Raw genomic sequence first — 17,312 nt, 5'->3', positions numbered from 1 at the left:
CCCAGACATCATCTCCCATGCCACTGCTGGAGACCTAATATGGGCTGCAGAGACCTTTGGTCGGGCCCTGCAGGGAGCCTCGTGTGCTAAGCTCGGAGTTGGCGCAGGTGCGAGGAAATGACCGCGGTGCCCCAGTTTATTCTCCAGTCGTCATTTAATCCCATCACAGAAGTTGCTGTGCTGTCAGCAGCTGGCAGTCCCTGGAATAACAGGGAAGCTGGGTGTGGGATTTCAGGAGCACTCGCAGCAGGAGGGAGCTCCCCCCACCCAGGGCAAGGGGCGCCTTGACCTCTTTGCAGTCAGAGCTTCTTCAGCAGCACCAGCCTGGGGGTGGGTGAGTTCAGTTTACTAATTTTTCATCTGAGACAATCCCTAAAGATCTGAAACTCATTTTCTACTCCAACCATGGCGTGTACTTTGAAGAAGAGAGTATGAAGAGAGAGAAATGTGATTAGAGAAGACGTTTAATGAAAACAAATAGTCAAGTTTCACTTGCATAGGCATTGCTAAATGTGTTTTGAATCCAAGTTTTGTAATTTTGATTTAGTGGCAGAATTTTGTCCTGGCAACATAGATTTTTTTTTCTCCCCCCCTCCCCCCCTGCCCCCAAGTCTGTGTCCAGATATCATCAATCTGCATTGAAAAGTATAATTTCAGTAAAGGCCACTCATGCTTGTGAAAGCACATCTGAAGTTTTTTTAGCCAATATTCCTCATTTGAATCCCATTAAAGCCTCCAGTTAGGACTCATTAATTTAGTTCAGATTGGTTTTGATTCTCTCTTTTGATTCTTTGCTTATGTTGCTGCATTTTCTATAGTCATACAGAACCTACTGCACAGCAATTACTTATTTCTGCAAAGCTGTGATTTGGCCAAAGAACTCTACCGCAGGTAAAATATGATAAGGAAAGGAAAAAAGTCAATTTCTTTTCCCATCGATCTTTAGATATGTTAAACACCAATAGTCCTAGAGCTAAAGGTGGTTTTTCATAGTAGTATTTGCTGTAAAGAGAGTATTTAGTATACAGAAAACCAGAATATAATTTTAACTAAAAGCCTCTAAAATACAGAAAGCTTGACTAGGAGGAGGAGGAGGAAGAGGAATGAAACTTGGTGAGAGCAGAGAAGCTGAGAGCAAACGAGGGCAGAGTGTCAGGCAGCTGCTGGGGAGATGTCCAGATCTTGCACTCCTCTTTTGCAAGAGTGCACTAACTGCGAGGCACACGGTGTGAGCCAGAAGGCACTGGAAGGCTAACACAGTTTTAAAAATAGTTTGCATTTGTCATTATTCAAAGAAAAAGTGATTTTAATGTACCACAAGAGAGAGATGAGAGCGTGGGACTGAGTGCTCAAAGAGAAAGAGCAATGCTGTATCTGAAGCACTGGCGGAGACCTCAGGTGGGCTGCATGCAGCTGTAGCCTTCATCACACTCTTCATCTGTGCTCTGAGCAACTCTCTTCACCTCTCCTGTCCTCATCTCTCCAAACAGCACATGGTCGTTATCAGAATAAATCCATTATTGGTTTCCAAAGCTCAGATACTATTGTGATGAAGAGAGCAGGGCAGCAGGGGAGCTGATGTTGCTCCTTAAATCTGCAGTGTTTTTCATCTTCTAAACTGAAGAGAAGTGCTAAAAGGCCCTTTTACCCCAAAGACCCTGTTAGCTGAGAGCTTGAGGCACTTCTGTAGTTTTCTCTGGTTAGTGATTATGTATTTCGCAAGTCAAAAGTCCTGTGGGTATTTAGAATCATATTTTTACAGTGATAAAAAAAGTGCCCTTATATTTTATGTTCCATTATCTTGCGTCTTCAACAAAACTGCTGACTGCAATAAGGCTATGAGACATCTCTGACAGCAGGGAGGACACCCTCCCTGCAGCTCATGGGTGATTCTCAGCGCTGGGAGGCACTGCTTTGGTAGTTTGAGAAAAGTGTTTTGTTTCTGAATGGATCACTTCTGATGGAGAAGTAATGATGAGGGGAAAAATGGAATTCCATTTATGGCAATTTTTTTGAAATTGGATTTTAAAGAAGTGCTTTGCTGTAGGAGTTCCAAGGGCTACTCTTGGTCCTGGTATTCATACATACTTTAGAATGAAAGGTATCATTTACAGTTCATGTCATAAATCGGACGTGATTGTTCACAGCCTTCCCTGTCTCAGTGGTTTGTTCAAATGTACTCACAAAATTGCGGAAACATTTGCTGATATTGGTGTCTACTTTTTCAATAAAGAAATCCAGTGTACAGTTTTTGTTTCATTTTCCTTTGAAAAACAAGGAAGACTGAAATAAAAATCTTCAGAAAATACTCTGATATGTATCTTAGGACATAAAACACTGAAGCTCGCAGAAAATTGCTGCCTGTCTTTTTACAGAACAGAGTGAGACATGGTAAAGGTCACAAAAAACAGATACAACCATGCAGTTAAAAGTATTGCAACTAGGTGTTATAATACTGTACTTTTGGTAAACTATGTTTTCAATGACAGTAAGTGGAAATAAAGCTAAATTATTTCCATATGCCCATGTTATTACAGCCTTTACTTTCATAAAGCAAAAGTCAAGGCAAAGCAGAGATGTGCCTTCTTCGTGGACACTTCAGCTTCAGAGGAAGTAATCTAAAGTAATAGCAGCCTGGCTTCTAAAAGCTTCTATGTGAGGATACAGCATATAATCATTCATCCGTTTGTACACCAGCAGGAGCTGGTCACACAAGAGAGTGGCTGGAGTGTAGTTTCTTACGTTAGCTTTAGCTGGTCCTACTACTCTGCTCTCACTAAGTACCATCAATCAGGGTGAGCATTTCTACCTGGCCCTTACTGTAACTATCTATACTTTACACACCTGAAAAGCTCATGAAAAGATGCTATCAGGGGATGCTTGGAAATGCTTGTCAGCACTGAGCTCCTGCACTCATCTGTTTGGAAAGTAAAGCTGGAACCGCTACTCTGAGACCATAGAGCACTTCGTGTGATGCAATACTACTCAGTAAATATGCTTGTGCAGAAATAATGACAAATTTGTTGATTGTCTTCAGACAATGGTAGTAGTTTCCCACCAAAAAGACAAACATGTTTTTCTGTAAATTAATAAAACTGAAAATCTAAGAGATGGGAATCTGTCCCACCTTTATTTTGGAACCTGAATTTAAGAGAGAAGAGCTCCTTCTAATGGTCTTCAAAGGCACCCGCTTCATTAAATGTGCCATTTGGGCAGTTATTTTAGAGAGATTATTTCACTGGATGGCTAAGTGCAGTTTAGGTAGACTGGACCTCCTCCTTAGGAAACTAAGATAGCAAACCAGTTTTCTGTCTGCCCTCTGGAGTTAAAAGGAGAAAGACAGGACATGCTACAGAGTGGTGCAGAGCACCTGCACTAGGCACCTAATGCTGGGCAGTGGCAGTATGGGGATTCTCCAGAGAAAAAAAATTAATACCCAGACCTGCTTCTAGTGAAGTTAGTACAACAAAAAAAAACCCCAAATCCTAGGCTCTGAAATATTGTCTATGAAATCTGGAAGTGTCCTCAGGCCCTGGTCAAGAATTCTAAGTATTCCTTTGCAGCTGAAACCAGTCTTTCTTACAATATAGCAGGAACTGGGTTTTTTCCCCCTTATTTATTGTTCTTCTGAGAGATAGTCTTGTATCGGTTGTTAATGAAGAAAGATTGCACAAGAATAGATAAATTATATAGGTAAAGAGATGCAAGTGGTTTACATTATGTTGCTGTGTAGTCTGTCTGTATTTATTGCTGGGCCAGTAGAGATTGACCTGAGGTATAATATCTGGATGTAGTTTCAGACTTCCTCAAATCTGGGAGATGTCGTCCTATCTGAGGTTATAGAACTGTGTAGTATTGCCCATGCCAGCATGCCAGAACTTATTGCTGTCTGAAAATACTAGTAGTAAAAAAAAGTACTTCACCATAATGACTTGAAAGCCAGGAGATTTACATGTTTTAACTTTTTCTTCTTTAAGGTTTATGATGTCAAGCCTTGTCTCTCCAGCCACTGTGGGTGAGATGCAGTATTAGTTTTCAGAATTCCTTATGGAAGATGAGGCACTAAAAAGAAACACTAAGTATTGTGCAACTTGTACTAAAATAAAGACAACTGTCAACCTAAAATAATGAGAATAGCAACAAAACTCAGTTTCTGATCCAGTTTGTGTGAACATACGCCCTCTATGTCAAAGTTTTTGTTTTAGAGCTTGTCCTGTATGAATGAGTGAAGTGGGAGTTGATGTCTTGCCAGAACCACCTGGCCCTCTACTTTCTAAGTCCATCACTTGTCTTAGGTTACTGTGGGAAATGCAGCTGAGCAGATGTGAGAGCAAAGGCAGCCCTTCCTTGCAGTCTTGGCCTTACTTCCTACGTGCCTCTTCTACCGGCTGCACAGGGAGTGGAAACAAAGTGGTTGCGTGTTGGGGTCACTGTTGCAAGTTTTCGATAGTAGAACAGTTAGGACAACAACTACTAAGTTAAAACATAGCTAAAAGGGAGAGAAATATCTACAGCTGAGGCACTGACACTATTAACAGTAATGCTTTTGACAACTACTGCATACCAAAACCCTGGAGAAGGGCTGCATTTCAGCCCCAGACTGTTGTAGCTCTGGTTGGCTTTGCAAACATGTATCACCAAGGTCACTATAGATAGTTGTAGTTCATCTTTATGGAAAGAAACAGTGAGCTGTAGGCTGCAAGGATTTTTGTGAAGCCAGAAGTACCTAATAAGCTGGAGAGTTTTGCTAGCTCCCTGCTGCTTTTCACTCGTGCTTGATGGATGGTTGTAGATCCACTGGCGATTCTCCAGACCTGCCTTGGCAATCACGCGGAACATATTATCCTCTCGGGCAGAACTGCCAAATCCGTTCCAACCTTTCCACTCAGCTGTAAACCCAAACGCTTAAACACAAATCACTTACATGACAATACTCTCCATTGTAAAAAATTCCATAAAAGGCTGGAAAGGATATCAGCAAATTTATCCTCTCCACCATTATGATCCTTTGGTCTTGTTCCAAAAAGGATTTATTCATTTATTTATTTATTTTCAAGTAATCTTTGGATGCCTTATATACATACTGATCAAAAATATGGGACTGAGTTGATAACAAAACACTTAGCGATTTTTAGATAGACACCAACAAATTTACCCTTCACCTTCTGCTATGGTGCTCTCTCCAGACTTGCTTCTTCTACTCTATGTGTTTTCATGTATTTATGAAGACTTAGCCTCTATTAACAGTAGAAACATCAAGAAGGACACCGATAACTCAGTCCAACAAATGTTTTGCCTGGATATCCAGCTTTGTAACCTTTAAATCCTTTCAACGTTCCAATCCATTTTATTGTGTTGTGTAGTCATTACGATAGTACGTTGCAGTCACCTCAACCAACTTCCTTCCCTAGTGTATGCAGTCATATTTTTCAGTATGGTAAAGCCCTGACCATTATACTACTTGCATATGGCATCAGAGCTCATTGCTTTAGACAAGCTGGTTCACCCCCATATACCAGTCATTTCAGAGCTGACCATCACAGCTGCTCTGATGTTCTACTCAGCTATCGAGTCATTTGAAGCCCACTCCCATGTCTGAATTTTCAAATGTTGAACCCTTAATGGAGGTGCTGTAAAGGAATGGCTCAGCTGTGCGTCGCCGTTGTGTAGGGTCTGGGGATGGTAAAGGAGGCAAAACATTCCCTTCATATTTCCATGTCTTATTAGCAGTAAAACCTGATGGGATTTATGCAGGAGAAATGCATATCACTCTGTCTGCAGACTGCCTCTTCCAGCTGTTACAATTTCACCCAGGTAACATCACATATATGCATGTTTCCAAAATGAAAAGCTAGAGGGTCCTACAAGTGACTTCCTTTTCTTCTTTTAGCTAGGATTGAGAAAGTTACATTAAAAGTCCAAAGTCTAAAATCAGTACAAAGAATTGGTTTATCTTCCTCTCCTAGCCTGGTATGCATCACCAGATAATGTCTTTGAAATGAAGCATTATTTGACATCTATATTGTATTATATCATAAATGGAGTTTACACCGTGCTGGTTGCTCTACTTCTAACACTTGGGTGATTTTCTATACTGAAAAAATGGACTGAGTGGCTCTTCAGTTTTAATCACAGGACAATATAATTGATTTCTACACCAGTTTTATGTGGGCATCTCTGCAAGAAAGGCTCTGTCTGCAATAATTTATTCTGTCTGGTTACTTAATGAGATAGTTGATTCATTGATAGTGTCATTCAATAAGCTTTTAAAGATTTGTGGATTTGATTTACACTCTGAGTAAGCTGAGAGAAGGTTTGAAACAGAACCCTAAGATAGATACTTATGTCAGCAGAAATTAAAGATGTGAGTACTTTACCCTAAGGTATCGTTAATAGGGGTTTAATTTTATTTGATTTCAAATTCGGGGCAGAGGCCAAAGAAAATTTCATTAATTTGTATGCTGTGGGAACTACATTCGCCAAATTGATTTGGAGGATTTGCATAATATGATGGTCTTAGAGCAGCGTATGGAGTCTGACCCTTATATTTCATCCCTTTTGACGTAGAGTACTTTTTTCATTTTCATACTGCCGTGTTCATTTATTGAGTTGTTATAGCTTAGTTATTACTTCAACTGCAAAAAATAATTATCTACCAACTGAACTCAGTGTTATTATTACTTTCATGTTGTCTTCTGTCGTTGTTAGCAGAGTTAGCTTTAAAAAAGTGGGTTTTTTTCATGTTTAAATCATTCTATTGTGTGTATAAACCTGTGGACATAGAAACTTTTTGCTTTGGGCAACATCAGCTTTTCTAAAGATCTTCTGCTAAGGACATTCGGTCACATCTATGCTATGTGGTGCCACTGGAGACTCCATAAGTGATAAAATGTTAGAACACTCTTGCATCTCAGAAGCAGGGAGATAGCAGGTTTATACTGATAGAAACGGAGGATGACAAGTATAATAATATGGGATAAATACAGAATCTCTTATTTTATATTTTTTTTAACAGCCTATTAAAAGGTAACTGAATGCAGAAAGTCCTATTATGTTTTACTGTCAGGTGTGGTGGTGTAAGAATTATTCAAGTATTATATCGGAGTATTTGCCCCAGCCTCAGCCTGCAGCAGGCTTTGGCCAAATCCATTCCTGACCTCTCCAGATTGGTCCTTAGGGAGGGCTGCTTTGTCCACTGATTCTAATACAAATCACATTATCAACCATCAAGTCTCCTTTTCACAAATTACTTGCTTTCATTCATCTAACATGCTTCTTCCTGCTGTAATTCAAGTTACATCTTTCCTTCTCTAAGCTTTTCTTCTACCAGGCTTTCTCAGTCACATTTTGCAGTTTACCAATTCCATCAGTCTTCTGATCTTCCCTGGAAATTTCCAAATCCTCAGGGAAGTCCTCTTATTGCAGTCCCCATGGGCATATCTAGTTCTGTTTTATGCTATCAAACCTTCAAAGCCCCTTTTCATTCTGCTCTTTCCTTGTACCGTATTCTTCCCCTCTCCCTTCCGCTCTTATTTCACTTAAGCCTTTTCACTGTTCCTCTTTATTCAGAAGTAAATGGCCTGAGCTTAATGGCTTATTAAATCATTCAGATAAGCCATCAAATGGCTTATTTGAACTCAAGCAGTAAACTGGAGTTCAGCTCTTAGTTTTGTTCTTTACTACCTGATGAATTCTGAGAGTTTAGTATCCCGGAGAAACGCCAGTCAGGAATGCACATATACTTTCAGATTATTTCCTGCTGATACGGTAACTTTGTTTTTCTTTGTTTTTTTTTTTTCCTCAACCCTTGACATCAGCCTTATTTTTGTAGCAGATAGGAAACAAGTCTTCTGTTGTGTTTGTAAACTGAGGATCTAATCACTTCCCTACATCATATATGCTACTCCAGAAACTCTCTGGCTACCAGAGTCATCAGAAGCAGACATTTGTCGAGCTCACTCCCTTGTTCTCAAGTCTTCCATAGGAAGTTCCCTCTTGTCATCATAGTCACCTGTCACTAAGGGGATAATCATCCCATGAGCAAAAGCCATGTAAAAGAGAATAGCTGGGAATGTGTCATGGTTTGGGCTAGATTGGCCACTCAAACCAGGACAGAATGCCTGGCAGTGTAAAACCACTTTTAAAAATTTAATATTAAAACACTAAGCCAATATGTGTTCTGCAGACAGTAGCCAATCCTAAGCACACTGCTACGGCCAAGCCATGATAATTGTCAGCTGCACTGTCTTCCTCCCACAGGAATAAAAATGGCAGGAAATATGCCATGGAGCATGGCTTTACGTATTTGTATAACTGAAAACTTGATAGAGGCTGCAACGATGCAAAGTATGTGAATATTATCAGGCCATTTTATGAGGAGACAAACTGAGGGCAAAGGTTTATGACTTGTCAAAAGTAACACATGGCAGAGCAAGGAGCTTGGTCTCTACTCGTGCTTTACAAGCCTGTAAAGGGTAGACTAGTGCCTAGCTTGTGCTATGTGGTTCAGATACATTGCACTATTGACTTCCATCCCTTTTTTTTAGTGTATTACTGCTTTGATTGCCCACTTGTAATTGGGGTAAGTTTTACTGGACTGATTTTTGATCTGGAGGTACAAGTGACCAACTACTAATACTAACTCACAGCTTTCTCTATGAGCTGATACTGAGTGCGACCAAACATATGGGAAATTGTAATACTACCTCGGAGTTCAACAGGCTCTTCCCTTGGTGTATTATTTCAACCTCCTAGTGTTGTTCCTTCACAGCAGGAGGCTGCCATGCAGCGGAATTACTATGGATAACACATGTATATACACTCACAGGGGTCACTCACCATTGTAAATTGTTTATATGATATACAGCACTGTATTCATAAAGGGGAGAATGAAATGTGTTTGAATTTATACATTTTTCTCCAGGGGCATACAAAACTCTTTCCACATTTCTGATGGTCTAAAAATTTTCCCCAGCATACTGACTCTCACAAATACTGCATGCAGGAAGTGTTTTGAATCTACAGAGATAATTTAAGTAAGTGAGAATGAAATCTGGCCAGGATAATCTTATTAATGTATTGATCTTGGCCCTACTTAAGATTGCCCTTCAGCAAAAAGCTCCTGTGGTACAGACACTGCTTTTGCTGTGTATTGAAATTGAGCGTTGGTGTTAATAGAAGAGTCAAACCACAGCCTGTAGTTTCTTGCTTGGGAAATATCTCCTTCAATGTGAAGCCTCATGCAAGAGTGAAAGAAGGTAAAAGGGTTCATGTTATCGTTAAAAAGAATGAAAATGGTACTGTTATTCAGTGAGGGACCAGCAGAGAAGACAGGAATTCCTTACCACACAGATTCCAGATCCATCAAGGCATCTGTTTGCATTGCCATTACAGTTGCAAGGAGAGCATTTTCCTGAGCTGGTACGGTAAAATCCTTCTTGGCATTCCTGCAATGAAAAAATAAAAATAAAGTATTTCCAATGCATACGTATTCAGAGAGTTAGGTTTGGCTGAGAGGCAGGGGAATGCAAGAATTACAACCGTCAGGTCTCCCCAGAGCGCGCTGCACGACCCCACCGTAGCAGACCACACACACGCTGCTGAACTCGAGTCTGTTCTTTCACTCCCTGCCCTGGTGCTGCTTTTTTTTTTGGCCTTACAGTATCTAAGCAGTCTCAGCATTCCTGCCTGTGTCCTGCCCCTGGCCAGCAGTGGGTGCCTGCCGGCGGGTGAGGAGCCGGCAGATTCTTACTGCATTTTGTACTAGAGGATGAGTTAACTAGAAATGATGATCCTTATTCGGTAAAGAAGGGTGTATTTATAGGAAAGGAATAGCTTTTACTTAAAATAAGAAAAGCTTTAGAAAGTTTACTTTACATCAAAGGTCTGTTGAGCTTCGGATGAAGAGCCTAGAGGAGACAGATGCGTATCTACAAAGATGGAAGGTGGCTGGCTGCTGTGAGAAGCTACCAAAGCAGGGCTGTCCCTCTGGCTGTGGGGCTGGTGAGATGTGCCAGCAATAATCTGTTGTCATTCCAGGAAGCAAGCTGTCCCTGGGAGATACAACAGTTCTTCAGTCATTCTTCATGTGACATAATAAATAAATGGGGGGAGATTGCATGAAAGGTACAATTTTCTTGTTATTTCTAAAATGTGAGGCTGTGCCAGGTGTATATAATTTAGTACTTTTGATAACTTACCAAAACAAAACAGAAGATTGTAAATATCCATATCACCTTCTTTCAAATACTAATTAGAGCAATAATATGAGGAATCAGAAACACAAACAAAGCCATTAAGACTGGAAAATAAAAAGGAAGAGGATAGCTTTCACTTGATATTGATATATTATATATTTATTGTCATGGTGTCAATTCTTGTTCTCCACTGGGGAACTTCTATCTCAGTTTGCAAAGCTGGTGAGCCACGCACAGGTTGACCTCAGGAGTAACTTCTATTACTCAGGCAGCACCTGCTCACCCCGTGCAGCCTCCCCGTGTCACATGTATGGTGTTAGATCCATGCAGACTCATGAATTTTTGGATCCTAAATCTCTCACCCTTGCCTAACTCTTGCAATGTTGTTGCAGAGCCGATGTGAAGGCCCTAGCATGTCATTTAGATGTCCAGAAATTATTTACCACACCCTGTTTCTGCTAGCATTTACAAACGCTATCCCTGAGGTGTCTGTCAGAGACTGACATATGCCAGGCTCTCTTGGAATACTTTTTGTGGCTGCCTCTGCAGCACTTTTTGTATTCTGTGTCTCTTGAGGTCACTTCTGCAAAAAGTGGGAAAATTGGGAGGTTCAAGTGAATCAGAAGGGTATGATCTTGCATAGCTTGCATTTGTATGAGGTATGAGGCTTCTTATTATATTGTACTGATCTAATTAGGATTAGATTTCCTTTGTATCTCCCTCTTACTCATTTTCCTGGGTTGCCCTGAAATAAAGGATGGTTTATTTTCTGCACTGGCCTAACCATTGCTTCTCATGCCCACTGTGAGCAGTGATACCTCCAGTAGCTGCAAAAACTAGCCTATGAGTAGTATTGCTAACTATCTGTGAAGGTGGCAGTGGCTAATTAACACATAGCACAGTGCTATGGCCGTATTGCTTCTGGGACCTGAACCCGTACATCTGCACGGTGCTGTAGATACAGCTGTGGAGCACTGGGTAGCAAGAGCCAGCATCCCTGAGATTCATCTGCGTTTTAGCTTCCATTCTCGAGGGTGGGTAGGTATTTCTATCCAGCCAGATGAGCTGCTTGTTTAGAAAATAATGTATCTTACGAGATGACTCACAACAAGATTTAAAAATGAGGTTTACAAATGAATCATTAATCCAGTCTTATCCCAGAGAGCTCTGAGAAGCTGAGATGAACATAAATGGAAAACTCAGTTGCCTTTACCATTCTTACACAGAATATTTTATCTAGTTTGCTTTGGAAACACTTTCTTAGATAATAGCTCCTAGGAGTAAAAGCCTTCATACCACAGCCACTTTGGGACAGCAGAAATACTGTCTATTTGTAATGCTTTTTTCTTTCAGTTGTTTAGTCATAACACAGAGCTGTAGGACTGGCTCCCACCAGACTAAGGATTTCAGCTGAATGATTACGCCACACACTGTGGAAGGGAGACAGTTAGTTTCTAAATTGAAAACAGATTCTTATCCCAGTGTCTGTCTTGGCAATATTTCTCTCCGCTCATATAGATCTAAGGCATGTTATATTCTCTGGTGCCCCTCAGCTAGTGGGTGGTCCTAGATGGTCCATTAGTGTCTGCCCAAAGACTTTCTTGGTTTTGCAGGTCTAAGCAGAATAATTTTTTACTTGCAACGGTGAATGTGGACAATGGAAATGTTTGAGTGTGTGTAAAAGTGTCATGACAATCCTTCAGTCAGCCATAAAGATCATCTCCCGTATACTTCAATTAAAGGTATGCATTCCAGCCATGAGTGAGCTTTCATCTAGTCCACTCACTCAGCAGGAACAAGTTGGGTGCAGTTCAGTGCAATGTCACTGGTTCCAGCTGCACGGGCAGGGTTGTACAGTCTTTGTTGAAGTCCACTGGGAACCAGCTTACCCCCTATCCTGAGCAGACACACTTCTCATTTCCTCAAGACATCTGCCTCAGTTTTGGGTGCCTCTGCTATTCTCGCGGTCAGAGCCCCCTGAGTTGCAGGCTCCTAAGTCACCTGGGTATTTTTTGGCAACATTTTTTCCCCTCATTGTTCCATTCATCACAAAAACTTGGAAGGTGCTGATGCTCACTATTTTAGTACAGTATTTTAAACCATGGGTTGCATCAATTAAAACCAGAAATGAGGTATTGACAATCAATGCTATGAGGGCAGTGGGAATGAGGGGAAAATGGGATCCAGATTGTTTCCTTTGGGTTCAGAAGTTTTCTCAGGCATTCTCAATTATTCTGATATATTTTTGTTGCTCCTTGCCCTACTAGTGATAATGGAGTGATCGGTTAGTTGTTCCAGGGCATGAGCCAACATCATATTTATAAAAAGAAGTGTCAGAGTGTTGAGCTAATTGAGGGATTCAAATGGCCAAATGTTCTGGGAGCACAAAATTATGCACACAAAGCACAAACAGGTCTGGAACAAAATGGAACTATCCTCCCTGAGAAATTGTTATGTAGGCAATTGAGTGAGGAACATTTACGTCCACTGTCTGTTTCTGAATGGTGAAGACAATTAGTAGGCCAAAATGCTAGGTCTGCTTTAACAATTATGTCTTCACAATTATTAGATTTTTTTTTTCCCGAGGGACACGTTTGTTCCAGTTCAAGCTGAAAAGTCCAATCTAATGTGGATCTTGCTGAGCTCTTGAAAATCTTTTACACCCATGGTGCATTTATTTCCCCCCCCGCCCTTGCATCTGGATTTAATTAATACATTTCTTAAAAACAAGAACCAGCTGCAGTGCTGAAAGCGCTGTGGAGCCTGTAGTCATTCTGTTTCTTCAGACCCTTCTGCTGGTATGGGTGCAAGATGGGACTGAAGATGGAATACAACCCACATACACAGGGTATGAGTTTACTCCCATATTATATTCAAGCAGTTCCACCAGTTTCAGTGCAGCTGCTCCTGATCTGTGCCTGCGTAACTGAGGGCAGAATCAGGTCCCTGCTCCTTCCCTGCTGCCATCTAGCAGTAGTGGTGCAGCCGTGCCGGGGCAGGTATGTTTGCTGTGGCCCTGCCTCTTCTGTCTTGCTTTTCCCAAGAGTGTTGTGCTGGTAACACACACAGAGTGTTCTCTGTGGTTACATCTGCATCAGCCAGCTGAAGAAGGGCAAGGCATGGTTTCAGGTACATCCATACTGACTGACGGTTCACTTTCTGCATTGATTTTGCTCTTTGACAGATTGTGATTTTCCCTGCAGTGTCCAGGCACAGCTCAGAGCAAGGCTTCTGTTAGGACAGTCTGTATGGGACTGCTCTTTTCTGGACAAACCCAGAGAGAGCTTCAACATGTGGACATGGGCTGTGTTACGCTACTTGACTAGGAGGTCCCCACACTTCTTTATTCCGTAATTCAGATGTAGCCATTGACTCGCTCATCTAATGGTAAGAAAACATGGTATGTTTCTTTAGTTAGTACTGGAACTTGTGACTTTCCTGTGGATATATAAAAGCACAAAGGGTCTCTTTCTTCTACAATAAAAGGCTCCCTTGGATCCACACCAGTGTTTGTTATTTCCAGAGTTTTCTCTTGAGTACTGGGGTACAAGGAGGGATGCGATTCAGGGTTAAATGGTCTACATTAAGACATTTCAGCCTTTGTTATATTCATTATACTCATGCCTACCAGTCTTGGGCGAGGAATCTCATTTATGTTTGATCCAAAACAAACCCAGAAGAAAAAGATGGTGCTTGTCTCCAGGACCATTGTAAAAAAGGAGACAGCTGGTGAACTTGAGGAACTGAAAGTGAAAAGCAGCACTCAAAGTAGCAGTCATGGCACATCAGCTGCCAAGTCACTGCTAAGTAAGTTCAGTGTCAGCTGAGACGTGGTTGTAGCTGGCCACCAGAGTTATGCTCTTTGCTGCTAGAGATAGAGTCAAAAGGTGTGCTTCCTTCCAGGTCTGAGAAGGATCCTCAGTGGGCTGCATGGATGTTCAGACATGAGGGCAAAAATCAAACATTACAGTATTACTTAGTAGATCCTCACTTCAAAGATCGGTTTAGGATAGTATAAGTGAGTGCAGCATGGGCAAAGTTGAATCCTGTGAACTCATGTGCTTGTGATGAAATGAAAATTAACTTAATTAAGCTAATATCCCAAATCTACCTGCAAAAATGCAAAGTAGTTATACTCTGTGTCACAAACACCTGTATTTTTGGAGAAGGGTGACTTTTGATGCCAGGAGACAAAAGTGCACGTTTTTTAGTTTCTGGCAGTTCTCACACACAACTTCTTCATATGCCAAGAGGCTAAACAACTGACTGTAGCATAATTTCTGGTACGCTACCCAAGTCATAGTAACTGTTCCTGATCATGCTCTTTTAGACTTTGGTGGAAGAGAATTAAATTAATTCTCATTACCTGTCATCTAGTGATGGTCAAGAACATACACAGATAGTTATCTCTGTCTAAGCTGACATACCACAGCTTGTTCACCTGCTTTATCTTGATAGTGTAGCAAGCTCATTGGACATATAACTTCATTTTAAAAAGATTTTTGTGCATTCAAGTTTCCATATTTCTGCAGTCTGACCTGTTCTGTAAAGGTGGTAAAAATATTGTCAGAAGATATATACCTAAGAGAGTCAGTCTGAGAACTGTGAAGTCTGGTGTGATAGGCTATCTCTCAATCGAAACATCTATGGAGAATCATGAGACATATTGTGAATTATTTGCATAATAATGTTTATCTCTTGACATCAATTGATCAACGGTTTCAGAACTGTGGGACCCTCAAAAGTCCTCACGGTCTCTTACGGAGTGAAAGAAAAGAAGAAGAAAACAAACTCTACTTGAATATTATCAATCTTCTCCTCAGAGCCTAGAGAAAAGAAAAGAGGAAAATGTTGCTCCTCTTTCTGATATAACAGGCATCATATCAGCCATAGACATCTGTCAAAGTAGGACACGGGTAAATAAAGCCCAAGTTTTTAATGCATTGATGAAAACAATCAGACAAACTGAGTGGAGCAATGGATTCTTCCCTTCTTGACAGTTTCCCATCAAGGTTGAATGGTTTTCTGCAAGGAACGGTTTAGCGAAACAGAAGTTTAGGACTCAATACTATATTCCTGAAGCGCTCCATCTTTTGCCATACAGGGATGAATGAATACTCTAAACATCTTCCACCCATTTTAAATACCTGGATCTTAGAGAGAGACCAGTCTGCTGGAAGTGCATGGCATTGCCATGGAAACAACAGCCCTTTGCTCCTTGGGGACGTTTCCAAACCCTACCCAAACATGCTTGCTTTTGTTTATTTTTTTATGAGAAGTATTTGCAATTGGCAGCCACCGTTCTGAGGCCTTTTTGAAGATTGTTTGCTTAGGCCAGCTTGAGATAAATAGCTACTGCCCTTCCTAAAAATAAAGATGTTTTCCTGCTTGAATATCTCCCAGTACTTTAATTTAGGTAATAAATAAGAACATTAGAGAAACAACTCTAAGAAAGCAGTCCTCTACTTTGAAACAATTCCAATTTCTCTGGTCTCCTCAGAATAGGTAGGACTCTTTTCTGAAGAGATTCCTTTCTCACCTACAGTAGGGTCCTCATGTTCAGAAATACTCAATCCCCAGCCAAGCGCTCACAGAAAGCACACCAGATTTTCAGCATTCAGCAGGCCCCAACCTGACGTGTCTATGTCAGACATGAAGACAGTCCCAGGCTGGACCCCAGAGGACCTCCGTGCCCCAGGTGCAGTGCTGTGCTAACACAGCTGTGGCCGTGCTAGTGCGGGGCCATCCTGGCCAGCAGCCTCCACAGCTGGACGGCGGGACTGCGTGTGTAGGAAGCCCAAACCACAGCAGGCTGGGAGTCATCAACATGGAGACATCCACATGGGAAGAAGCCAGCTAGACACCCTTTGTATGGTTTAATTCCTTCTAGACTAAAATGCATCTAAAGTACGTCAGCTGTTCCTGTTGCTCTTTACTGACTGCAAAGGGGGGCTTGCAGGGCTCGTTCATGGGTAGGCTTCTCTACTGCATACGAAGTCTGCGGAGATGAAGCCTATTGCCCATGTCAGGTGTGCTGTGCTGTGTAGAAGTGTTCATGTTATGGCTGCTATGCCACAGATTTGGCCAAACTGCTGGACACCCTGTACCTTTGGAGAAGGGCAAAAGCTCTTGACAGTCTGCGCCACCAATCAGTACTTTCAGGTAGAGAAAGCAGATAAACCTTGATGTCTGACAGGCCCAAATGATCCTGTTTCTACATTTAAGTTTAGGCTGATTCTGGCCAGTTCAGAGTGTAATCACGGGATGTTTCCCTTTGTCCTGATAGTGTCTCCTCTGATATTTGCAGGTAGCTCTCCAAAGGAGGTGTATCAAGTTACCCTGCACCGATGCTACCTTCCTCACTGAATACTTGTGCATTCAAAAATCTGCAGACAAAATCTTTTTGACCCATCTCTGAGATAGGCTTATCTTCTTTGGGGGGCACAAAGCATGTATATATGCTGGCACCTCTGGTAAAACTATAATTCTTAGGAAGAGTTTTAGAATGCCACTGGACATTTGCTCTCTGGAAATTAATTTTATTGCTGATAGTAGTTCAGTCCCACTTCAACTTGATGGCTTTGGGCAGCATAGAAGATATTTAGGAAAGAAATCTGTAAGAAATTATTAAAACTTTGTATTGTCATACGAAATACTTGGTGCTCACTGCAAGCTTTAGTTCTAACACATGATTATGAGATACAAGATTATCCCATTTTACAAAGAACAAAACTGATCCCTGCCTGTCATGTTCATTCCTGACTCAAGCTGCAATTAAGCACTGTAGATACAGCTGGGAAGAAGAGCTCTGATGCTGTGAGTGACTTTGACAATCTCCAGAGATAGTGACTTGAGTAAAACTCCCCAAATAACTATGCAGCTAAGCTCTAGCACAGAAAGGAGCATGACCCCATTCTAAGGACACCTTCTGGTTCCCTCCAAAATGCACACTTTTTGCTGCACTAAAAACACTGCTTTGCCAAACTGGAATGTAAAGAAACAAAGTGTTTGACTCCACAGACATCCTAGCTTAAGACCACGCTGGGTAGGCACAAATTGTGTGTCTTTTATCGTGCCTGGAAAGCATTAACTACAAAGCAATCTTCTTTACCTTGG

At 41.4% G+C, this 17,312-nt stretch overlaps 1 protein-coding gene across 1 annotated transcript in view; it reads right to left on the bottom strand.

Annotated features, from left to right (window-relative positions):
• The window catches only part of LAMA4 (laminin subunit alpha 4), a 106,097-nt gene that overhangs the window by 72,936 nt on the left and 15,849 nt on the right, over positions 1–17,312 (bottom strand). Inside the window, exon 2 of the mRNA XM_063329764.1 lies at positions 9,345–9,446. Coding sequence (XP_063185834.1) covers positions 9,345–9,446 — 102 coding nt within the window. The remainder of the gene's footprint in view (positions 1–9,344; positions 9,447–17,312) is intronic.

Source organism: Chroicocephalus ridibundus, chromosome 3 (genome assembly GCF_963924245.1).
Source record: "Chroicocephalus ridibundus chromosome 3, bChrRid1.1, whole genome shotgun sequence".
NCBI lineage: Eukaryota > Metazoa > Chordata > Aves > Charadriiformes > Laridae > Chroicocephalus > Chroicocephalus ridibundus.
This window is presented reverse-complemented; position numbering and strand designations above follow the sequence as displayed.